At 42.4% G+C, this 25,965-nt stretch overlaps 1 protein-coding gene across 1 annotated transcript in view; it reads left to right on the top strand.

Annotated features, from left to right (window-relative positions):
* Positions 1–25,965, top strand: part of LOC122800493 (kinesin-like protein KIF20A) — a 224,945-nt gene that overhangs the window by 82,663 nt on the left and 116,317 nt on the right. Inside the window, exon 3 of the mRNA XM_044069931.1 lies at positions 6,361–6,472. Coding sequence (XP_043925866.1) covers positions 6,361–6,472 — 112 coding nt within the window. The remainder of the gene's footprint in view (positions 1–6,360; positions 6,473–25,965) is intronic.

The following is a 25,965-nucleotide window of genomic DNA, read 5'->3' as shown; positions in this document are numbered from 1 at the left end:
CTTCAACCGTCCCTTCCTCCTTCCCCTGGACCCTGTCATGTGAACAGGCTGCAGTTATAGGTCATAAGTATTTTTCAGTTTAGGTTATCAGTGTAAGGATCAGCCAACTCTATCTGGGGTTTGGAAGGCACTGGAGGTGTATTATGGGTAAGGGGAGGATCTTGGAGCAGATGCTAGTGAGATTGCCGGCTCAGATCCGGTATCCCACAGGTTGAAGATAAATGAAGTGGAACTACTCAGGTGGAACGTTATGGTGAGTACATAACATTTTTTTGGTAGGGGAGGGATTGTTTTGGGTGGGATGAAGTAATAGTAGAGGTAGTTGGATGAGTCAGTGCAAGGTGGAATGAAGGGGGTTAAATGAAATAGGTTCATTCATTGGGCCTTCCTACATCACATTGACCCCATTTGAGCAGCAATGAATGAAAGTCTTCACTTGCTGGTCTCTCTTTTCAATGATGGCGCTTCCATTTCTATTATTAAAGTTAAACTGGCAGCCATTTCTAGTTTTCACAATGGATTCCGGGGATCGTCCGTTGCTTTGCATAGACTTTGTAAAACCGTTCTAAAAGGTGCCCTTCTCTTAAAGCCTCCTTACAAGGACCCTACAACTTGGGAACTAAATTTAGTGCTGCAGGCTTTGAAGCAGTCCCCCTTTCCAGCCAGCCTCTGTGACATGAAGTTCCTTTCTTGGAAAATTATCTTAGTACCCATTGCCTTGGCTACAAGAATTTTGTAAGTTCAGGCACTCCCATCCAAGCTGCCATATTTTATCTTTAACAAAGATCGTTTCTCTCAGGACCAGTCCACCTTTCCTACCTATGGCTGTGTCTGAAACCAACCTTAAGCAGTCCATTAATGTTCTCGTATTTTTCCCAAATTTTTCTAACAAGGGGGAGTATATATTACCTTTGTTAGATGTTGACAGGCAATTAAGATTCTACCTAGACAGAACTAAGGACATTAGGAAATCAGACCAGCTGTTTCCTTTTCACATTTCAAGTTTGGTCAGCCTGTTAATGTAACCCTAGCTAAGTGGATTTTGGGCTGTATTTTCTTTTATATTTAGCTATATCCCCAAAAGCACATTCAACTAGAGCAGTAGCTTCTGCTGCTGCCTTCCAGTCAAGAACTTCCATGGATGATATCTGTGCAGCTGTAATTTGGGCATCTTCCCATACCTTTATTACTCATATCAAATTAGATTTGATCTCTAGGAGACAGAGCATCATTTGGCTGGATGGTGCTTAGGGATGTCCTTCCTCGAGTCCAGCCAGAGTTCCAAATAGCTGGGGTCTCTGTCCCACAGGTGATGACAGAATGAAGATTGACAACTTCAGATAAAGATGCGTCTTACCATAACGTTCCATCTGTGCTGTCTATCTTCATCTGTCATCAAACTGCCTCCATCCTTCCCCGGCCAAATTCCTAGAAGAACGGATGCTTACCTGAAATTTTCCTTTTGGAGCATTCCTTCAATCCAGATATGGTCTCCATTACATTTGTGCCTTCTATCATAAGCAAACTTTATTTGAGGTAATCTACCAAAAGCATTATGAGTAAGGGATGTGCTTGAGATTTTATTTTGGAGTCCACAAGCTGTAGTAACAGAACCAAACCCACAGGGGATGATCGATGAAGATGGACAACTCAGATGGACTGTTATGGTAAGACGCATCTTCTTTTCATACTTTTTCACTCTGCCATTAGCTGTGGTGGCTGTGAGTTTCTGTAAATGTCCAAAGAAATTCATAGGTTTTGACTCCATGTTGATCTTTTCTGTAATGATTTTTCCCCAGGTATAATTGCAGAAGTGTTTAATGTACAAAATATTTCCTTTCTGTAATATCTTTTCCTGCTCCATTCTTTTTTCAGTCCACTTCACCACATCTGACTATACCAGATTATATTATGATACTCTCTTCCTCAAGTGCTGTTTTACACTGATTTATCACGTGTTTTGCCCTTTGTATGTTTTCCCCAGTTTTCTGTCTGTCAAGCAGTTGTGTAATCATCTATTATGAAATGTGCTTAGCTATTTTAGCAATGCTTACTGCTTCTAAAGAGGGACAGTCTTTGACCACCCACAAATATGTCACACTGACCCTGGCAAACTCCACAATTGTCTAAAATGCCTACATTTTTTATGGTCCATTACTTGGTTTCCTTCTGTGTGATTCATCTTGCCATTTATTTTTAAAATAGTGTGTAACACAGTTAACTCATACTTTCTGTGAAAACATGCACTAGCACTACCACACATTAAACATTTTCAGTACAGTGGTTTCGTGACCAGTATGAACACAGGCAATACTAATGAGACCAACACAACATGAAAATGGTAAGTGTGCAGATTCAGTAAGTACCAGTTTGACACAGCTGCAGATAAAATCCACAAATCTTTAATAAAAGCAAAAAGTAAGAGAGTAAGCACTTTCACAGTATATTCCTACTGCTTCTTCAGACTGAATACTTAAGAACATACCAGTGTCAATGTTTCAAAGGTCTGGCTTTCAAGAAATGTTTGAGAGACTACCTCATTTAAACTAGGTGCTTTATCAGCATTTAAAGGTAGAATCCACTTCTGTTCCGTGGATTCAGTCAGGTTCCTAATGTCTCCCCTTCTTAAACTCTCTGAAATGATCTCAAGCGCTAAGAATCTAAAATGATGATCCGTCCCATAATTAATGACATGCTTAGCCAGAGCATTAGTTTCTTTTCTATTTCTGATGTTCTAAAATTCTGGCTTTTTGCTGTCTATAGCTCATCCAAACATAAAAAGCATGACATTTAATACAATAACTAAAGTAAACTATATTAGATGTCCTGCAATCAGCATAAATATTTGTCTCCAATTTAAAATTCATACCAGGATGCACATATTTGCAACCCGTATGAATGAACTTAACATGCTGTACAACTTCTACACTGAAAAGTCCCTTTCCTATCTGATAACAGAGAGCTATTATAGTATGAGTCTTCATGACTTGTTGTTCTTAAGAGAAAAATGTGGAACTGTCTTTAACATCTTTTAGTTCATCCATGGTGCCAAGTATAGCCCACTTCCTCTTAATGTCACAAACACCCTGTACATTCGAAGGGTATGTTGGAGGAAATCTAATTGCCTCTTTTCTATCTTTAACCTCAGCGGTTCCCTTGCATAATAGGGTCTACATTTACCCTCTTTCTCTCTCTTTAAAGGCTTCTTTTATACACTCCTTGAGATCTGCTTCTTTATATCCTCTGTTAAGAAACTCCATTTTTAGGGACTCTAATGCTGCTACCAGTAATTCTTCATCATTACGAAGCCTCATAGTTCTATATACTTGCCCGTTAATGACATTTCAAATGATATGTCTTGGATGCATACTGCTTCAGTGCAACAGGTTATTTTTCCTTGTAGGTTTTCTATAAATAGTTGTGACCATATGTTTCTGCTTTCTTGACCTTGATGTTAGGAAATTCAATTTCATCACATGAAAATGTATACGTAAACCTTAAAAAAAACAATTGATTGCTGCAAGTAATCTGTAAAATTTACCAATCTGCTGTCCTTTCCATAGCAGAAGACCATCCACAAATCTAGAATACCACAAAATGTGATCAGAAAAGCCATCAGCTTGTAGTAGTACATCCCTCTCCCAGTGTACTAGTACCAGGTTGACGTAGCTCTTGGCACAAGCTGTGCCCATAGGTATGCCAACCTTCTGATATGGAAAAGGGACAGCAGATTGTATGGTAGATTTTATAGATCACTTGCAACAATCAACTGATTTTTTAAGGTTTGCGTATAAATTTTCATGTGAAGAAATTGAATTTCTTGACGTCAAGGTCAAGAAAGCAGAACTAATGCATATGGTCACATTTATTTATAGGAAACCTACTAGGAAAAATAACTTGTTGCACAGAAGCAGTATGCATCCGAGACATATCACTCGAAATGTCATTAAGCGGCAAGTATTATAGAACTATGAGGATTCGTAATGATGAAGAACTAGTGGTAGCACCATTAGAGTCCCTAAAAATGGAGTTTCTTAACAGAGAGTATAAAGAAGCAAATCTCAATGAGTGTATTAAAGAAGCCTTTAAAGAGAGAGAGGGCAAATGTGTAGACCCTATTATACAAATAGCTGTTACTGGAACCACTATTACTGGATCCACTGAGGTTAAAGATAGACGAGAGAGGTATTTAGATTTCCTCTAACATAATCTTAGGATGTACAGGGTGTTTGTGACATTATTAAGATGAATTGGGCTATACTTGGCACCACAGATGAACTAAAAGATGTTCTAGACAGTTTTACATTTTACTTTCAAGAACAACAATTCACGGAAAAGACTCTTATGCCTCTCTCTGTAATAAGGAGAAGATATCAAATAGGAAAGGACTTTTCAGTGTAGAAAATTGTACAGCATGTAAGTTCATTCATATGGGTTGCAAATATGTGCATCCTGGTATGAATTTTAAATTGTAGACAAATTTTTATGCTGATTGCAGGACATGTAATATAGTTTACTTTAGTTATTGTATTAAATGCCATGCTTTTATGTTGGGATTAGCAATAGACAGCTAAAAGATAGAATTTTAGAACATCAAATCATCAAACGTCAAAAATAGAAAAGAAACTAATGCTCTGGCTAAGCATTCCATTAATTATAGGTTGGATCATCATTTTAGATTCTTTGTGCTTGAGATAATTTCAGAGAGTTTGGGGGGGGGGCATTAGGAACCGGACTGAATCTGCTGAACATATGTGGATTCTATCTTTAAATGCTGATAAAGCACCTGGTTTAAATGAGGTAGTCGCTCTCAAACCTTTCTTGAAAGCCAGAGCTTTGAAACGTTGACACTGGTATATAGGTTTGTGTTTTTATGTACTGGCACTTTAACCATTGTATACATAATTGATGTGCTGATTGTTTTATTGATGTGCTATTTAAATGACTCTGGTGTTCAGTATTGAGTTTGAAGAAGCGGTAGGAATATTCTGTGAAAGCAGTTACTCTTACTTTTTTTTTAAATTAAAGTTTTGTGGATTTTACCTGCAGCTGTCAGACTGGTACTTATTATTGCCTCTACCTGGTCCCTTTTGAAAGTACCTTTCCTTATTCTGTCTTCGACTACTGTGTTTTTTAAGTGTGTAGATACTCTACAAGAATTTATGGACTTTTCTGTAAATGTCATATCTTTGATATTACATTCAAGTCATCTTAGTATAACTAACCATCATTTAAAGCTTAGTATTTCATTACAGTGATTCTGCTATTGTAAATTTGTTGGTGATAACCGCCTTTGAGTCTGTCTGATCTAATTATTTTGCTTTGCTATGAAAGGCATGGCTGCATTGGACACAGGCAGTAAATCACCGTTAAGTTTTCCTCCTGCCTGCAATGAAGGCATTGCAACTGTTTCACAGCTATTTTTTTTTTTTTTTTGTATAGCAGTCGGTAAGCTCCTGACATAACTAGGATTAATTGCCCATGTAAGACTGTCAGCAGTACTTGACAAGGTTTCTCTTTATTTAGTATGTCATGCAGGTGGAGACAAATTCCTCTGCAAAGTATGTGAAAAGTTGAGCTTAAAGTGGTTTGGCTTTCCCTTTTGATTCCGAGGCAATTAAATGAAAGTTTTATAACATACAAGTAAGTTTCTAGTACCTACATAATGCTCGGATTGTACTGTAGGGAGAAAAGCAACCTAAAGTTTGAGTTAATCTGTAAGGACAGGTGGAGTTTTCCTTTAACAGATAGGTGGGGAAGCACCAGTGTCTCATTTTTATTTCATTACCCTATATTTTGATTTTAGGTATTATTGGCACATGATATGAAATAGCAATTGGATGCGGGTAAAAACTTTCAATTAAATTCACGTTCCTTTGAAGTATAATTTCTGCTTTGCTTAGTTTTGCCATTTTTATTTTTCCTATCTCAGATTCGTTCTTAGTTTTGCTTTGTTCCCTGGGAATTTTTTGTTGCTTGCTTGAACTTTACAAAGCCAATGTGTTAGTGGTGGTACCTCTTTAGGAGGTTCCAATGCTTTTACTTGGGTAAGGGAAACAGAAGTTTGATGGCTCGGGTGGATGCAGTTATATCAAGACTGGTGAGAAGGCAGTGTCAGCCTGACATTAGAGAGGAAGGGTGCTTGGTTTTTTGAGACATCTGGCCAAATGTTGAACTCAACCTACGTCAGAGTTCACTTTGCGCATGTCTGCAAAAATTAATGCATTGTTAAAAATCTACTGTACCACACACAGCTGTAGTCTTCATGGTTCACGGTGTTGGATGACATGGAAAATCACCAGTGTAAAACTTTATGGTTTGTATGTTTTTCTTAACTCTCCTTACTCTAATTTTGTTTAGATTTAACCTGGATAAACACCTGTGATGCAGAGGAAGCCTGGAAAGTTCTGAAAATTGGCAGGAAGAACCAGAGCTTTGCAAGTACCCATTTGAATCAAAACTCAAGTAGGAGGTACAATATATACAGTTGTGTGTTTCTAGTGTGTGGCGCTCACCATTTCTGAATCGCCTCTCTCAACTCCTGGTTTATTGATCTGTGTAGAAAACAGATTTTTCTGTATTGTTTGTAATTGGATGCTTTTGGTTGTGATACTGTAATTATATGCCTAGAAAACTTGTACAGTAGAGTCAGCAGGAAGGTAAATATTGAAGGGTATGTATTAAGAATAAAGATGCATTTTGGTTGAGGATTGATTCTTACATATGTAATCCCCTCAGTAAGAGGCAGTCGTATGTCCCAATGGGAGGTGTTTGGGTTTTTGAAAGGGAGCACATGCTAAACTTTTTTTTAAGTGTTGCATTACTGACTTTTTGGAATCCTGCCTTAAGAAAGCTTGATGGTCGATCCACATACCAGAGCTTTCATCTTCCCTCTGGCCTTATGTATTTCTTTTCCCTCTGATATTGGTGGTAAAAAAGGATTTCAGATGGCTCCATCTTTAAATGTTCATTGTGTTACACTGCTGCAGTCATTACACTTGGGGTTATCCTGCCGTCAGGTGGTCCAGCAGTCTGCCAGAGTTCCAAAGTCTTGGTCCGGCATCGGTTGCTGTCGTCTCCTCCCTGACGTCAGTGTGACAGGGGTATACAAGATGCAGCCGACACCAGTTTCTTCAGTCTTTCTTGCCGCACGGTGCCCGAAGCAGAAGCAGTTCGCAAGTGCCGGTCGGCCGACTCCTGAGATTTTCATTCTGAATCCAGAACCGAAGTCTTCTAAAAAAGCTAAGTACCCCATTGGGGAAACTTTTTCTTGCCTCAGACCGATGTCAGTAAAGGTTAATAACTGTATTTCTTGTGGGAAGCAAATACCTCATAAGGATTTCCACTCCTATTGTATTCCATACCTAGGCCCTGACCACGACGTCACTGGTTGTCGGTTTTGTGCTAGGTTTAACAAGCGCACTATTAAACGTCGGTCTGATTTTGCCAGACATTATTTTGGTAGAAAATTCAATTACACCATGCCGTTGGAAATTCCGACTACTGCAATGCATAAAAAGCGCAAGGAGGACAGGCATCCGAGGCCCAAAACGGACGACGAGGCCTCTTCTAGGCCAGTCACCAGTTCTCCAATTTTCAGCGAGGTGCCTACGCAGCCCCTGACGACCGCTTCCACAGAACCACAGACCGCCTCCGACTCCCACGTGGAGATGGCTGGGCTTTCGGACGCACTAGGCAGTCAGTTTACCGACCCTAAACCTACAGAGGAAACCGAAGTAGCTGAGCAATCCACAGTTACAGGGGGTGTTTTCAGACATACCCAGTTAACTATTAAACCCTCTGTTAAGTCTAAGCCACCCTTAAAGGCTAAGAAACAGACACAACTCTCTCCAGGACAGGCTTCCATGCCTAAGAAACAAATGCTAAAAATGGCAGAGGACTTAATCACCCTGATCAGGGGGTCCCATCCTCCTCCTGATAAAAGGCCCAGGCAGGATGCAGACAAACTTCTGACCAGGTGTCCATTTCTTCTGACTTTTCCTCGGACCTAGGATATTCTTTACCCCCTTATGAGGATTCTGATGCTGAGGAATCAATTCCATCAGCCTCTCTGCCTGAGGATTACTCTTTTGGGGGGAGACCTTACATACCATGAGAGAGCATTTCCATTGGGAAAGCCAGGATTACTCAGAATCCAAGAGAAGACTCAGACTTCCTTTTATTGCCCCAACACAGACCCCTTGCTATCCCACCAGTTTTAGACATTGTGGATGATGTGTACACTGAATCCAGTTTGAACCCCGACTCCTTACCCCCAGCCCCAGTTAAACCTGATAGATATTAGAGTCCCTGACTCTCACAAATTTCTGTACAAAAGCCCCGTTGCTGACCCTGAAACTATTTCTCAGGGACCCAAAGGGATTAAGGCCTCATCAGCAAAAAACCCAGTTCCCTCTGACAGAGATTCCAGAGCATTAGACAGATGGGGAAAGAAGGTATATACGTCTGCTACTTTAACAATGAGAGCCTTGAATTGACAGTTTCACATGCTAAAATATCAGCAATTTTTGATGTCTCAGTTGAAACAAAAGACGCTTCCAGATTCAGACCCTCCTAACTTAAAAGACGTGCAGGATTTATTGCATGCAGCTGAACAAGCAGGAAAACATACTTTGCAATGTGGGTTTGATTCCTTAGAGGCCTCCTGCAGAGCAGCAGTTACAGGCTCTGTCATTAGAGGGCATGCTTGGTTAAAAGAACATATGTTACCAGATCATGTTAAGGTCAAATTATTGGTTGCACCTTTGCAGCGGGATGTGCTGTTTGGAGTTGAGGCACAGGAGGTATTAAAGAAAATGGAGGATAAGGCAAAATCTATGCAAACTGTGAAAGATTTCTTACAGGTTCAATTGCCCAACAAAGAATTGGTCCTTTCCAGTCACAGATGGACCTCAAAGGGGCAGATACAGACGTCCAAGAGGTAGAGGTCAGACGCAAGGCCCTTACAGGCCTCGACAATGGGGCACACCAGGCCAAAAAGAAAGGGAAGACAGGCTTCAACCTTATAAAAAACAGCCTCAATGACTTTCCACTACAGCTGCCAAGACAGCTCTCTCTTGGCAGCCCCCTTAGGAGGAAAACTGGCACTTTTCTTTCACAACTGGCATTGCATCACCAAAGACAAATGGGTTCTCAACATTGTATTTCAAGGTTACAGGTTCCATTTCCACACCTTTCCAAGGCTAAAAGGAATGCCAAATCTGCCACCAAATGAATGGGCAGAGGCTCAAAAACAAATTACAGCACTCTTGGACATGAGAGCTATTCAAAAGGTACCATCACAGGAACAAGGACAAGGATTTTACTCCAGACTCTTTCTGGTTCCCAGAAAGGACAAAGCCTGGAGACCCATTCTGGACCTTTCTACATTAAACACTTACCTGGATGTTCCGAAATTCAAGATGTTGACACTACAGCAGCTTCTTCCCATGCTGGGCAAGAAAGCTTGGCTCGTGACTTTGGACCTCAAAGAGGCATACCTGCATGTCCCTATCAGACAAAACTGCAGAAGATCTCAGATTTCTTGCTGGGTCAATGCATCATCAATTCTCTGCACTGCCCTTTGGCTTATCTACTGCGGCCAGGGTCTTCACAAAGTGCCTGGCACCAGTAATTGCATTTTGCAGGCAAAAAGGAATTCAAATTTATCCATACCTGGACGACTGCCTGATTCAAGCAGAGAGCAAGGACATTCTATTAAAGCATCTGGCGTACGTAAAAAAGTTAAGTTACCTGGGGTACACAGTAAATGAAAAGAAATCAAAGCTAGTGCCCTAACAAGAGATAATATTCCTGGGTGCCAGCTTGAACACAACGGCCCAGATGGCTTATGTCACGCCAGACAAGCAAGGACAACTGGCAATATTTTCAATTTATGGCAACAAAGACCCAACTCCCTGCAAGAAAAATTCTGCAGGCCTTGGGCTACATGGCATCTTGCATACTACTAATTCCATATGCCAGACTGCATATGAGGAAACTACAATGGTACATAGAGTGTATGGTCTCAACACTGTCAAAGTTTGGAAACAGTTATACCACTAATTCCTTGCCTACAACAGGAGTTTCGATGGTGGGCACAAGCTTGTCACCTCAACAAAGGATGGCCTTTCACTCAACCCACAGCCAGGCAGACACTGACAACAGATGCATCGGATTAAGCCTGGGGGAGCACACATGGCAGGAAAATGAATCCAGGGCGAGTGGCCCACAGAGCAAAGACATCTCCACATCAATCAAAAAGAGATGCTAGCTGTACAAAATGCTATTATAGCTTTCAAGGACCTACGGCATCCAGGACAATTACTGTTAAAGACAGACAACACCACAGTTATGTGGTACATAAGCAAGGGGGCACACACTCCTACCCCCTCTGCAGACAAGCCATGATCTTGTGGAACACAGCTCTAAACTTCCAAGTTAATCTGCAAGCACAATTCCTGCCAGGAGAGAAAAATACACTGGCAGAAGACCTAAGCAGAAACATTATGGACCCACACGAATGGGAACTGAACCCACAAATATTCAGAATAACACAAAAATGGTGGAGCCCGGACATAGATCTGTTTGCTACCCCAAAGAACTGCCAATTACAGAAATTCTGCATAAGGAGCTACCATCCACAAGCATGGAAAGTGGATGCCCCCTCATTCAACTGGAAAAAACTACAAGTATACGCTTCCCCCCCCTTACCTCTCCTTCCAAAGGTACTCCTAAAAGCCAGGCAGGAAGAGCCAAAAATTATCCTGATTGCACCAGACTGGCCACGCCAGTACTGGTACCCAATCTTAAAGAACTTAACACAAGAACCACCCTGGATTTTACCACAAATTCCACAGTTGCTGACTCAGCACAACAATCAGATACTTCACAGCCAGCTAAAGACCTTAAATCTAGCTACATGGAAAATTCCTTAGTCAAGCAAGCAATGCCTCTCTCCAAAGCTGTTATGGATGTCATTCTGGAGGCCAGAAGGCCTAGCACCAGGAAAGCATACTCTGACAAATGGAAGAGATTCTGTGCCTGGAACCAAGTGCACAGCCTTGACCCTCTAGTCCCAAGCATTCCTCAAATACTGCAATACTTAACTGAGATGCTGGACAAGGGCTTTTCTTTTTCATCCATCAAGATCCACGCCTCAGCTATCTCGGCTCATTACAACACGGATCCACCAATTTTTTCTAATCCTTTGCTCAAACAATACCTCAGAGGGGCTAAAAACATAAGACCGCCCTATAGAGCACCAACACCTACTTGGGACCTGAATTTTGTTTTGGAAAAATTAACGTTACCTTCTTTTGAGCCAGCTAACACAGCAGAATTAAAATACATCTCTTGGAAAACTGCTCTGCTACTGGCAATAACATCAGCACGAAGAGTTTCAGAATTACAGGCACTAATGGCAGTGGAACCTTTTCTCATCTTCCACCAGGACAGGGTGTCTTTAAGAACCAACTCTACGTTTATGCCAAAGGTGGTATCAAGTGTGGCTTTAAACCAAACTATTCACTTGCCAACTTTTTATCCAAAACCACAGAACAAAGGGGAGAGACTACTACATTCTTTGGACATTCACAGGCAGTTATGCTTCTTCTTGGACAAAACCAAAGCTTTCAGAAAATCTGAACAATTATTGGTAGCATACGCTGCAGAAGCACAGGGAAAAGCCATTTCAAAGCAGACTATTTCAAAATGGATAGGACACTTGTACGTTTCTGCTATACCCACCATGGGAAACCTGTACCTAGCAGCATTAGATCTCACTCCACCAGGACAACAGCCCCTACCAAGGATATTTTGGAAGCAGCAACATGGAGTTCTGTGCATACCTTCACCAAACATTACCATTTGCCTTTATACTCCAAATCCAGAACTGGCTTCGTCACTGCTGTACTGCAGGGCCTTATAGCCACCCCTAATGCCTTATAGATCCAGCCTCCCTACCTCAGCTTTGGGATTCCACCCAAGTGTAATGACTGCAGCAGTGTAACATGATGAACATAGTACAGTTTTGTACCTACCATAAATGTAGATGTTAGAGTGTAAACACTGCTGCAGTCCAGGTTACCCTCCCTCCTTCCTCTCTTACTTTCTGGTATTTACCTAGGGCATATTCCCTTTATTACCTATGGGGAGTATTTGCTGTTAACTAAAAATGGTTGTTAGCTTTCTTTTGTATTTTTTTACTAGTAACTTGTATTGCCTACCTATTTGGGGGCACCTGACATCCGGGGCAAGAAAAACTGAAGAAAATGGCGTCGGCTGCATCTTGTATACCCCTGTCGCACTGACGTCAGGGAGGAGTCTACAGCAACCGACGCTGGACCAAGACTTTGGAACTCTGGCCGACTGCAGGACCGCCTGATGGCAGGAATAACCCCAAGTGTAATGACTGCAGCAGTGTTTACACTCTAACATCTACATTTATGGTAGGTACAAAACTGTACTTCCTTTGTTGGCCTGGTTTGAAAACCTCATATATCACTGTTGTGTTGTCAGTCCATTGGGTCTGCCTGAACTCAGACTTTGATAAGCATTCCTCTGGGGAAGTTTTGTTTCCAATAGTGATTTTTTTACTTTATGCTTGGTCATCTGCAAGCTGTATAATGTGTAGGAAGCAGATTTGAGACCAAAATTTTCATTTTATTTTTCCTTGGTCCAGAGCATGTTCACCCAATTTTATGTATTGCATTTACTGCTGTACCAGGATTTTAAAATGTGTGGGGCCAATAGCCTTGAAAAATAACCACAGCAAAAAGTATATGGTTGGCATAGGCATGCTGTTTTTTGTGCTTGTCTGCCTTTAGACTTCAGTCCCCCTCCCCTATGGAAAAAGAGAAGCTCTCTGTAATGTTTGTTTGGGAGACTGAAAATACACTTTTCATTTTGGCAGCCCCATAATGTTGAGGTTGCTGTCACCTGTGAGGTACTTTCTTAGCCTCCTGGCACCCTGTTTGACCAAAGCGCATGGCATGACTGCTCTGGAAGCCACCATACTATTGATTGTAGGCACATCCTCGCAAGCTGAATTCGCCTTTTTATTTGGACCCAGAGCCACTGTGTAGGTTTCTGCATATGACTGGCTAGTGCTGATGTCTTTGGGTGAAAGTGGTATCCCTTGGATTTTTGTTTGTGAGAAGTTGAACAGGATTGTATCCGGGTAACAGTCACCTACCTGCAGCCTTTAATTGGATCACACTTGGAGTGGAGATCCAAGACACAGAACCCATGTGATTGTTGGTCAGTTTGCCCTTGACATCTGTCAGGGTCTGTGCACCAATTTTACCAGGTCTCTTCTCGGGACCTTTTCAGATTGGCTCAGGGTTTTAGAAAATTAACGAAACCTAGGCAACCAGTCCTGGAAAAAATGTTTTATACTAGTGATATCCACCTGCACATGGAAGAAAAGGGAGCTTTTTCCTCCAGGTGGGCTTAACTTCCTCTGACACCGAGGTGAAGGAATTTGCTTATGTTGACCATTTATATCCCAGTGTTGTACTTGGAGCCTGATTCTGAGAATGCTCTCTTCTCCACTTCCCCACCTCAGAATTTATCTTTTGGAGATGCCCTTCTTAGGTTACAGGAATCTGTACATTGAGAATCTAAGAAGTTCTGTCAGGCCTGGTTCAAGTGCAGAGCATTTTCTCTCGGTTTTGGGGGTTCTGAATGATTTTATTTCAGTATCTTTGAAGATTGATAACCATTCCTATCTTAAGGAATTTAGACCATTTTTGCAGGAGCCATGAATCCTGCAAACTCCCCTGCTTGTGTCACATGGCTGATTAGTAGTAATGTTCCTAGATTTCCAGCAAAGGATCAGATAGGGTTGGAACCAAGAATCCAGTTCCAAATGACAGGGAGAAAAGTGTCCCAAACCAGTTTGGTAAGAATTGCTGTTCAGTTATGCTAGCCATTATGGCCCTCAGCCATCACTCTCATATTCTTTAATTCAAAGTCTTTCCTTGAGCATTTAAGACAGAAGGCAGACAGGAGTCAGGACAGGGGTTTTAAGAGTAATGCTGGATTTGTGCAACCTAATTTCTCTGTTTGCACTTCGTGAAATGTGATTTGTAATGCAGTAGCTGTACCTTGTAGAACAGCTGCCACAGTTTCTCTTGCACAAAGATATACCTCTCTGAGGAGTCTGTCCTTTTCTGTAGTGTGTCGAGGCAGTGCTGTTTGATGCCCTTTTGGAAAAGGAGCTCCTTTCGGAATCCCTTGCTGAACAGTGGTTTCAAAAGTTGGGGAAGAATGGGAGCAATTTACTGGAAGAGACTGGGGAAAATAGAGCAGTCCATTAGGTGCCTATTTGAATCTGATCTGCCTAGGTAAGGTGTCAGAAAATACTCGCAAAAGTTTGCCCTTTCCTCACAAATAAGCAAAAGGCATAAGACATTAATGTGGGGAAAAAGGTGTAAAGTTCATAATTTTCATACTGTGACTCCAGTGGTTGACCCGGACTCCTCCCTCTTTCTCCCACATCCATCTTTATCTTTCATAGAAAAGATACAAAGCAGGCTGTCTTTTTGTAGACCAATCAGAAAACATCACCCAACACAGATGGGTATTGCAAGTCATAAAACCAGGCTGTAGCTTGCAGTTTCTAAATATATCAATATTCCTGGATATTTCAAGTCTACCCAGAGAGCAAGTGCACCTGATGCCTCGACAGGTGGATGGTCTGGCACAGGTGTCATAGTATTGATATGGCATATTGATAGCTGCATATGCAGAAAACTATAATGATGATGTCTGGGGACAAGATTATTACCAAAATCTTCACTTCCCTATCATTTGGAACTGGATTCTTGGTTCCAACCCAATCTGCTCCTTTGCTGGAAATCTAGGGACATTACTACTATGGTTTACTATTTAAATTTCAAAACTAACTCCATCGACTGTATTATCGTCTAACACGGAAGTTTGAAAACTGTAATATCGATGACAAAAAAAAAAAAAAAAATCTAGGAACGGGTTTTAACATGGGTCGAGGTAGGGGAGATGTTTGTAGTTTGGAATAACACTTAACACCTATCTCGACCCATGTTAAAACCCGTTCCTAGATAGTTTTTTTTGTCATCGATATTACCGTTTTCGAACTTCCATGTTCGATAGCACAGTCGACGGAGTTTGTTTCGAAATTTTAATAGTAAACCTACTACTATTGCATGGTGGATGGAAAACATCCATATGAACACTGAAGTTCTCATGTGAATATGTCAAGTTGATTGGCTTCTAATCAGTTGTCATTCTGTGAAGTTGCAATAATGGCTCTAACAATTTTTGGAGAGTTTAATTCACCCCTGCACTTTTAACTCTGTTGTATAACCTCAGAGTTGCTGTATATAGTTTGTGGGCTGGATGGAAATGGGATTTCTCTTCCCTGTTCTATAGATTTGATGCGACTCTGTTCACTTCAGGCTTCTGCCAGTGTCCGAGTCTGACAACAGATTCCTCTGACATTGAGGAGCTCATGCAAGAGACTTAAAAAATCCAAGGGACTTGAGACAAATAAATGAGAAAGAACAAAAACATAAACAATGGCAGTAATCCTGGCCATCAGAGCTTTCAGGGACATTTGCCAGCTGGATCTACCTATAACCAGGACAAACCACACTTACATGCTACATAAGCAAGGAGGGCAACTCTTTGTACTGGCTGGGCAGGCAGGGTTGTGAAGTAGCCCAAGAGGCAGGGCTGACACCAGCGGCCCAGTACTTTTCCAAAGAGGACAACAGCTTGCCAGATATTTTTAGCAGGACTGTACTAGACTCCAACAAAGTGGTGGTGAAGAGGGATGCATATTTGTCTGATCCACAAATGGAGTGTGTGAAAATTAAGATCTTTTTACTTCCCTAGAAAAACTATAGCTCTGAAAGCTTTGTATAAAGTCTGTTTTTCTGTGCTTATCCTTCCATTCTCATACCCAAGGTGCTAAAGAAGTTAAGGGAGGAGTGGCTAAGTATGATCCCAATAATAGCATTTTGGCCAAGATAACACTGGTTTTCCCTCCTCCAAAGCATTGCTTGGAAAGAAGCCTCTTTTCGTACCAGAGGAGGTAGACTTGAAATGTGTGTGGTGTATGTCTGTGTGTGATGTATCCCAACATGAGGATGCTGCAGTTGACAATGTATATAATTCATCTGTACCAGGTACGTTTTCTGAAGGAGCATTCGACACACACACACACTAGAAAATCCTATATGGCTAATTGGAAAAGGTCCAGTTGGTGCCTTAAAGACAGGAACTGAGACAGCCACAGTTGCCCTGGCTCCTGACTTAACCTGCGAGACCTTTTCAAAGCAAGTACTTGTATACATCCATTAAAGTTCATGTCTCAGCATAACTGTTTGCCTGCCATTCCATTTCCCTTTGTTCTCTGAGCTGTCCATGAAACAGTTCCTCAAGGGAGGCCTTCACTTGAGACCTGTCATTCCTCAGAAGCACCAGCTCGGAAACCCAGTCTTGTTGGAAATTAGCTGTACCACCCTTTATCTGGTTTCATCACCATTAAGATAACATCCTGAAAGTGCTCTGTTGGTAGCCTTTGCCTTGGTTAAATGGATCTCTTAACTTCAGGATTTGGCCCTTTCTAGCCTTTTTTAAAGAGTTGTGCACATACTGCCAATCATGCCAGTAGGGGTAACCAAACTTTCTTTGAAACAGGCAATCTGTTTTAGTTGCCCCCTCCCCACTATACACACACACACACACACACACACACACACACACACACACACACACACACACACACACACACACACAGAGGAAGACAATTTTGCAATCTGATGATAGTCTTCGCCCAGTCCTTGACTGTGGGCTCTGTTCCAAGCCTTGGGACCGACTCAACAGTTTTCTGCAGCTCACGCCTCCCAAAACTCTCAAGATAGGCTCTACACATCATGCTCCCTCACAAAATTACCTCAGATCTCGTTTGCCAATTTGTGGTGTCAGATGCATTCAATCAATCTCTTGGGCCTTGTCAGTATATTGTGAGTTTCTCTAATCTTTTTCTGTAATTATAACATTTTCTATATTTCTACTTGATCCTCTCTCATATTTAGTGTGATTGTTTTCTTCCTTACCTCACTTTATACCATTTGATAATCTAATGCATCATTGTTGGTACTTCCTTTCCCTTTTTCTTTTACCATAGGGTAATCTCCATTACAATTGCTGGTAATTTTTTCTCTCTCCTTTCTAATACAAAAAAAAAAAAAAAAGAGAGAGAGACTTTCTCTGGTCTTTCTTTCCTCTGTGCGTGTGGTAGTGTGACTTAGTAGACTTACTGGCCATAGTAAAAATAGAAGCCTAAGGGCATTTCTGGGTTTGAGGTGCCAGAAATGTGACAGAAAAATGCCCAACTCAGATGGACACACCCAGTGTGTCTACTGTTTGGGTGTTGTCCATGTCCAGGAGAATTGTGCCATTTGTCATGGCTTTTCCAACAGAATCTTAACAGCGGAAAAGCAAACTTAGGGACTTCTGAAGGGTGATTTTTGAAGAGGCGATATCTGGTCCCAAGACTGAAGCCAGCTCTTCTTCGCCACCCAAAGCAGAAAAATGATCACATTCAGTTTCGACAAGTTCCTTGGAACTACCTGCAAAATTGACCAGACTTCCTTCAGTGTTTACTGATGTTCTTCGTGTTTCACTGTTGCAGTCATTACATTTGGGTAATCTGTTGGCAGGTTGCCCTTAGTCGGCCTGAATTCTAAAGTCTTTGGTTCTGTGCTGGTTGCTGTCTCCTCTTCCATGACGTCAGGGGTATAAAACATGCAGCCGACACCATTTTCTTTAGTCTTTCTTTCCGGGCGGTGCCCGAAGCAGAAGCATTCCGCAAGTGCCGGTTGGCCGACTACTGAAATATTTGCTTTTGAGTTTCAGAACTGAAGTCTTCAATAAAGCTAAGTACCCCATTGGGGAAACTTTTTCTTGCTTTTTACCGATGTCAGAAAAAGTTAATAATTGTATTACTTGTGGGAAGCAAATACCTCATAAGGATTTCCATTTATACTGTTTTCCTTGCCTAGGCCCGAATAACAACGTGCCTGGCTGTCGGTTTTGTGCCAGATTTAACCAACGCACTATTAAGCGTCTGTATATTTTTGCATCCAAGTATTTTGGAAACCGATTTAACTACCCAGAGATGTCATTGGATAGCGATCCGACTACCGGAGTACATAAAAAAATGCAAAGAAAATGACAGAGAAAGGCAGTCGAGATCCAAAACAGATGACGCAGCTTCTCCTAGGCCAGTCGCCGGTACTCAGAGAGGCACTGTCGCAGCCCCTGATACCCGCTACCTTCGAGTCGCAGGCCTCTACCAACACCCATGTGGAGTCCGGCATGCCGCAAGATACTCACAGTATTGGACTGAAGGATGTATCTCCTTTGGATGGGTCCAGAGCCGCTGAGCAGGCACCAGCTTCTTGAGGGTGTATTCAGACCTCAACATTTTTATATCAAACCGACGAAAGCTGCAAAACCAAAGGCAAAGACACCTAAAACTAAAAAACTGACGCCTGAGCCACGTGCACAGGCCTCTATGCCTACGAAAAACAGATGATCAAAATGGCTGAAGACCTTATTTCCTTGATCAGGGGTACCCATCCCCCTCCAGATAGAGGCCTAGGCAAGATACTGACTATGAATCTTCAGATCAGGTTTCTATTTCTTCTGATTCCTCTTCTGATCAGGAATTAACTTTACCTCCCTGTAAGGATTCTGATGCTGAGGAGTCTATTCCATCTGTATCTCCTCCTGAGGATTATTAATTTGGAGAAACCTTGCATACTTTGAGGGAGCATTTTCACTGGGAGAGTCAAGACTTCTCAGAATCAAAAAAGAGGCTCAGGGATTTCCTCCTCCTCCCTTAGCACAAGCCTTTAGCCATTCCCCCTATGTTAGACATTGTGGATGATGTTTTTTCGGAGTCAAGCCTGACCCCTGACTCTTTACCTCCGGCTCTCAGTAAGCCTGACAGGTGTTACAGGGTCCCTGACTCTCATAAATTTTTATTCAGAAACCCTGGTGCCGATCCTGAAACTATTTCACATGGTCCAAAGTGAGTTAAGGCCTCAACAGCAAAAAACCTTACCCCCTCCGACAGAAATTTGAGGGCGCTGGACAGATGGGGAAAAAAGATTTATACATCTGCAACCTTGGCAATTAGGGCCTTAAACTGTCAATTTCATATGCTTAAGTACCAACAACATGTCATGGGATTGCTGAAACAGAAAATGATGATTTCAGAATGTGCAGAAAATAAGGAATTGCAGGAATTATTGCATGCAGCTGAACAAGTTGGAAAGCATACTTGGCAATGTGGTTTTGATTCTTTAGAGGCCTCCTGCAGGGCCGCAGTTACTGGATCTGTGATTAGGAGGCATGCCTGTTTAAAGGAACAAAATTAGCATGATTATGTTAAAGCTAAATTACTAGATGCACCTTTACAGCATGATTCTCTGTTTATTAAGGCAGAAGAGGTTTTAAAAAAAATGGAGGACAAAGCTATGTCTATGCAAACGGTTAAAGATTTCTTACAAGTGCAGCCACCTAGATAGAGTAGACACTGGCCTACAAAAACTGGTCCTTTCCTGTGTCAGAGCTCAAAGGGGCAAATCCAGACGCCCTAAGGGTTCCAGATACCAGGCTCAAGACTCATACAGGTCAAAGCAATGGGGGCGCATCAACCTCCAAATCTGGAGGAGATAAAGCGCAAACCTACAGAAAGCGATACCAATGACTTACTCTGCCTACACCAAGCAGTTAGCTTTTGGCAGCACCCATAGGGGGAAAAATTAGCACTTTTTGCTCAAAAAAGTAGGTACAGAACATCGTATCACACCGATACAGATTCCATTTCCACACTCTGCCAATGACAAATGGTTGGCCAGACCTGCCAAAACACCAGTGGGAAGAGGCACAGAAACAGGTTACGTCCCTCATGGATATGGGGGCCATTCAGACAGTACCAGAACAGGAAAAAGGACAAGGTTTTTACTCTACTGTTCTTGGTACCCAGAAAGGACAAGGCCTGGCGGCCAATACTGGATTTATCGATTTTGAACACATACCTGGACATTCCAAAATTCAAAATGCTCACTTTGCAACAGCTTCTGCCCATGCTGGGCAAGAATGCTTGGCTGGTGACTTTAGACTTGGGGCATACCTGCATGTCCCAATAAGACAGTCGTGCAGAAGTACCTCAGATTCAAGGCTGGCTTGTTCTCTGCACTGCCCTTTAGCTTATCTACTGCCCCCAAGGTCTTTACAAAAGTGCCTGGCACCAGTAATTGCATTCTGCAGACAAAGAAGTATTCAAATATATCCTTACTTGGATGACTGTCTCATTCAAGCAGAGAACAAGGACACTCTTCTACGACACCTGGCGTTTGTGAAAAGGCTTCTAGCATGCCTTGGGTACACAATAAACGAAAAGAAGTCACAACTGGTACCCTCTCAAAAGATAACATTCCTGGGTGAAAGCTTGCATACACCTGCCCAGATGGCTTATCTCACACCAGACAAACAAAGGCAACTGACTACGTACTTCAAACTGATGGCAACAAAAACCCAGTCTTCTGCAAGACAAATTCTGCAGGCTCTGGGCTTCATGGCATCCTGCATCCTACTAATTCCATATGTAAGACTGCATATGAGGAAAGTTCAATGGTGCCTAAAAAGTTTATGGAGTCAACATTCACACAGTCTGGAAACAATGTTTCCTCTCATCCCCTGCTTGCAACAGGAGTTTCTATGGTGGGCAAAGGCCTGTCACCAAAACCTGGGACAGCCCTTCACTCTACCCCCTGCCAGCCAATCCTTAACAGACGCATCAGATTATGCCTGGGGGACAACATGGCAGGAAGATGCATTCAGGGCATATGGGCACCAAATCAAATGCATCTGCATTATCAACCAGAAAGAGATGCTAGCTGTTCAAAATGCCCTAACTGCCTTCAAGGACTTGCTTCATCCAGGACAACTACTGATAGATGGACAACACCACAGTCATGTGGTATATAAACAAGCAAGGGGGCACACACAAATACCCCCTTTTCAGATTAGCCATGGCACTGTGGGACACAACTTTGACCTACCAAATAAATCTTCAAGCTCAATTCCTGTCAGGAAAACAAAACACTCTGGCTTTACCAGAAAGGCTCATCCAGACTCTGCTACACTTTGCTGTGAAGGAAAGGTTAGTTTGCTGTTGTATTACTGTATTGCCTTTCTATATTTTGAATACTGTAGTTTGTTTTCTTTACCTTGTGTTTTGCTTGCATTCTGTTTTAACAGCATATTAAAACTTCAAAAGAGACCACAGCTCTCTCTGTTCTGAGTCAGGCAGAATTTTTTCCCGCCCTCCCACCGATTCCCTCCCACCCATTTAAGTTGTCTTGTTAAATACCACTGTCTTTCTAGTTGTCCGCCTCTTATGTTAATCTGACCATATATCTCATTTCTCTCTACTTTCACTGGCTTATGTGAGTAATCACAAAATCATCACTTTTGAAATCCCACCCCTTCAATTATTTAAATTTATTGGCCATCCTACAGTATTTCATAGTACGAAAATACAAAAGTGACCACCCCTTTCAGTCCATCTTGCTGTTTTAAAAATAGTAACTCTCCACTAAACCTTAACTTTTTAAACAGGTAAAACTCAAGTTACTTTCACATCTAACTTCTCTAGTGCACACTGCAGAGTGCATTCTTTTCAATCTTACCTTTAAGCATCCCTGTGACTAGCAATTTCTCTAATAACTGCTGGAAAGCACTAGGAAGCCTTATACTCATACAAACACTGAACTCTCCTTGTTAACAAGGAGAAATTAATAGTAGGCACTAAACAGCCTATAATTGCAAAGTACCTTGCTAAGGAAACAGCTCCTATACTTCACAAAAAAAAAAAAAAAAAAAAAGCCCCAAACCAGGCATGTCTAAGGGTCAGCTTCCGGTGATTTCTCCTGTCCACCTGGTGAATCTGGGCATACTGGGGCAATGCAGCAATTGCCTCATGTACACAGACAACCCTCTCCTCCTACCACCCAACACTACAACCTGTGAGAGATGCACTTACATAGCCAAAATGGAAGCAAAGCTCTCTCCACCCAAGATTGTGCTAAACAGTCGAGGAGAAGGTTAACACCCACACTACACCTCGAGCAACACATAGCCCTTCTAAACCCGCACCACCAACACCCACATATAGCAACACTAAATCCACATATGCAGAGGCCCTTAACTGTAACCTGCCCAAGCAACAAAGACCTCTGAAGCTGAAACGCAAACAAACGCCAATTACAACCAATGTGTCACATAGTTCACAACACCAGTGTGCCACCCAGCAACAGCCCCTAAGGCAAGACAATGTACCTAACACTTTAGTCATAGGTGACTCTATAGTCCGGCACACTGATGTCCCTCTCACCAGGTTGAATAAGGAGAAAATTACAGTCAGCTGCCTGTCTGGTGCCAGGATCCGCCGCATAACGCATGCACTCAAGTCACTCCACAACAAGTACAAATATGACTCTGTCATTGTCCATGTTGGAGTGAATGACTTGAGACGTACCTCCCTGGACTACATGAAAAGAGACATGGAAGAGCTCTCTGATCATGTGGCCCAGGCAGGTATGACCCTAGCCCTGAGTAGCATCCTGCCTTCGCCCAGAATGATTCCACAATATAAGGATAAAATGATTGACTTCAACAATTGGCTAAGCTTATGGTGTCATTCAAAGGGGATCCAGTATCTGTCTGCCTGGGATGACATGATTGACAGACCACGATGCTTTGCCAGAGATGGTCTGCACCTGTCACCCCTGGGATTCAGGTTACTGGCTAAGGCTCTTGCCACCCCTATAGTGCCTTTTTTAGGCAAACTTCAAAGGACAAAACCACCACCATAACAGGTACAAGCATGCAAAATCTGAAGGTAATGCTACTCAATGCTAGAAGTCTAAACCTCAAAATGCACTCTCTCGAGGCACTCCTAAAAATGGAGAACATCGATATCTGTGCAGTAACTGAGACCTGGTTCAAGGCTCCAGAGAGCACCCCTGCAATACCAGGCTACAACTCTTACCACACTTCGGCCACCAAACCAGGATCGAAACACTAAAGGTGGAGGAGTGTCAATATTCACCAAGGATATTCACACCACCAGGCTAGTTGGCCAACACAATGTGTCTGAAATTCTCCAAGTGCAACTAACACTAGGTAAGACTGCAATCCAAATTGTAGCTTGCTACAGATCCCCCACCATACCCCAAGATTCTCACTACACCTTTCTAAACATACTGGAAAATATTAAGATAGAACCAAAAACCCTAATACTGGGTGATTTTAACTACCCTGCCATTAACTGGGAAAACTACTCATGTCCCAACACCTTTGTGCAACGGTTCTTGGAATTCATAAATTCCAACACCCTGGATCAACTAATCCATAGTCCCACCAGGGGCTCCAATATCCTAGACCCTGGTTATTACCAACATGGGAAATCAATGCTCCATACCTATGGCCACCCCCTCGTTAGGTCTGACCATAAGCTAATCACCCTTAACATCCACATCCCACTCCCACCCCCCAGTAAAGAAACCACCATAAAAAACTTCTCCAAAGCCAACTTCATGCTACTCAAGTCAGAAGTGACAAACTTCATGACAGCCATGCAGACGGGAACTGAAAGTTCAACTGCTGAATCTTACACTATGGCACTGTACGAGCACATCCACTCATGCATGAATCGTGCCATCCCAAATAGAACCAAAATGCTCTCATCCAAAAAAAGGAAGCCAATCTGGTGGTCCCCTGCCATAAACAAACTTTACAACAAAAGGAAGAAACTTTTGCAGAAAGGAGGAAAATCCCAGGATGCAAAAAACTCCCTTACTAGCCTCAGTAAGAAACTGAGATGCCTCATAAAATCCTCCAAAGCTAGTTACGAAAATAAAATTGCCAAAGATTCCAAAGACAACCACAAAGCATTCTATAATTATGTCAAGAATCTAAATGGCAATGCTCAGATCTGCTCTGAGCCAAAACAAAATGGCATTAAATATTACTGATCCGAAGGATATTGCCAATATCCTGGCAGATCGATTCAGTGCCAACTTCACCCCCCTCTCACCCCCTAAATGGCCCATCTCAGTACCGGAAGATTGCCAAATTCCAGTAATAATGGCCACACAGGTACAAAACACACACTCTAAAGCCAAGAATACAGCATCCATGGGACCAGATGACATCCTGGGCTGTGTACTACATGAACTACAATATAAACTGGCACCTCACCTAAGTGTCATGTTTAATCATAGCCTCACCTCAGGTTTCGTGCCCACTGAGTGGCACAGAGCTGCAGTTATCCCAATCCACAAGGGGGGATCCACCTTGGATCCCGGAAACTACCGTCCCATCAGTCTGACAAGCCTTATCTGCAAGGCCATGGAGCGTATTATCATGGAACTTATAAACAAAGACATTGGCAACCTTCAAACACTAGACCCCACCCAGTTTGGGTTTGTGAAGGGCCAATCTTGTCTCCTGAACCTGATTGACTTCTTTGAATCAGTCTCCAGAGCCATGGACAAGGGGTAAGGTGGTCCACACAGCCTATCTAGACCTTGTCAAGGCCTTTGACACCATCCCCCACTCTGGAATCATAGATAGGGCATTAATCCCTATGTCACAAATGGGTTGCTCAATGGCTTACTGATAGAACCCACACTGTAAAAGTAGCCGACTCCAAATCCAGCTCCAGACAAGTGACAAGTGGAGTACCTCAGGGTTCAGTCCTGGGGCCGCTCTTGTTTGACATCTACTTCTCTGAAGTACAGGTCAACACTAAGGGACTCTGGCTAACAAAGTTTGCAGATGACTGCAAACAGGGAGCCATTATTGAATCCCCAAATGATGTGGATACTCTACAAAAGGGCCTTACAGAAACAGATGCTTGGTGCCAGAGCCATGGGCTCAAGCTCAATGCCAAGAAATGTATTGTTATCCCTTTGGGGAAAAAACATGTATCCATGAATTACCATATAGGTGGCAGTACACTAAACACAGAAAGTGTGATAAGAGACTTAGGGACACAGGTGGACAGTGGTCTCACCTTCGATAACCACATCGCCACAACAGTCAGGAAATCCTTCTATGTGGCACACCTCATCACAAAGGGCTTTTCATCCAGAAAAAAGGAGGTCATTGTCCCACTGTACTCATCCCTCATTAGACCCATTATATAATACAACACCCCATTTGGTATGTACCTCTCAAGACATCTGCAACAACTGGAAAGGCCTCAGAAATACCTCACTAAAAGAATCACAGGCCTAAAGCAGATGCCCTACACTGACCGCCTTAAAAAAACTCTAGCTATACTCTGTCGCATATCGTCTACTCAGAGGTGATCTCTGCTTAACATACAAGGCCATGTCAAACCCAGAGCTGTTGGACATGCTACACTTAAAGAAATCCCAATCCCTCAGAGCTACACTCTCCAAGGATCTAAACCTTGTCATCACAATAAACAAAACATGTTTGAGGGATAGGTTCCTGACCCAGAGACTCCCCAGACTCTGGAATAGATTGCCCATACATGTCAAGCAGAGTGCCTCTTTGGACCTCTTCAAGAGGAACCTTGACGATTGGATGGGAGAGAGGAAATTCATTCCCAAGGATCGCGTCAGTTGCCCTGCTAGACAGGGGTCCAGGAAAGTAAATAATGTGGGAAGAAATAGCCAAAGAATTGTTATGGCTAGGCTTGTATAGGCCCTAGGGCTGATAGCCTAGTACCAACCTATGAACCTATTTAAGCAGAAACCTGATGGATCCTCATGAGTGTTAACTAAATCCACAAGTATTCAGCATGATAACAGGGAACTGGGGGAGCTCAGACATAGATCTATTTGCCTCTCCTCAAAATTATCAATT

This window comes from Protopterus annectens, chromosome 4.part0 (assembly GCF_019279795.1).
Source record: "Protopterus annectens isolate FY-2018-M chromosome 4.part0, PAN1.0, whole genome shotgun sequence".
NCBI lineage: Eukaryota > Metazoa > Chordata > Ceratodontiformes > Protopteridae > Protopterus > Protopterus annectens.
The sequence above is the reverse complement of the archived record's forward strand: the minus strand, read 5'-3'. Positions and strand labels throughout refer to the sequence as shown.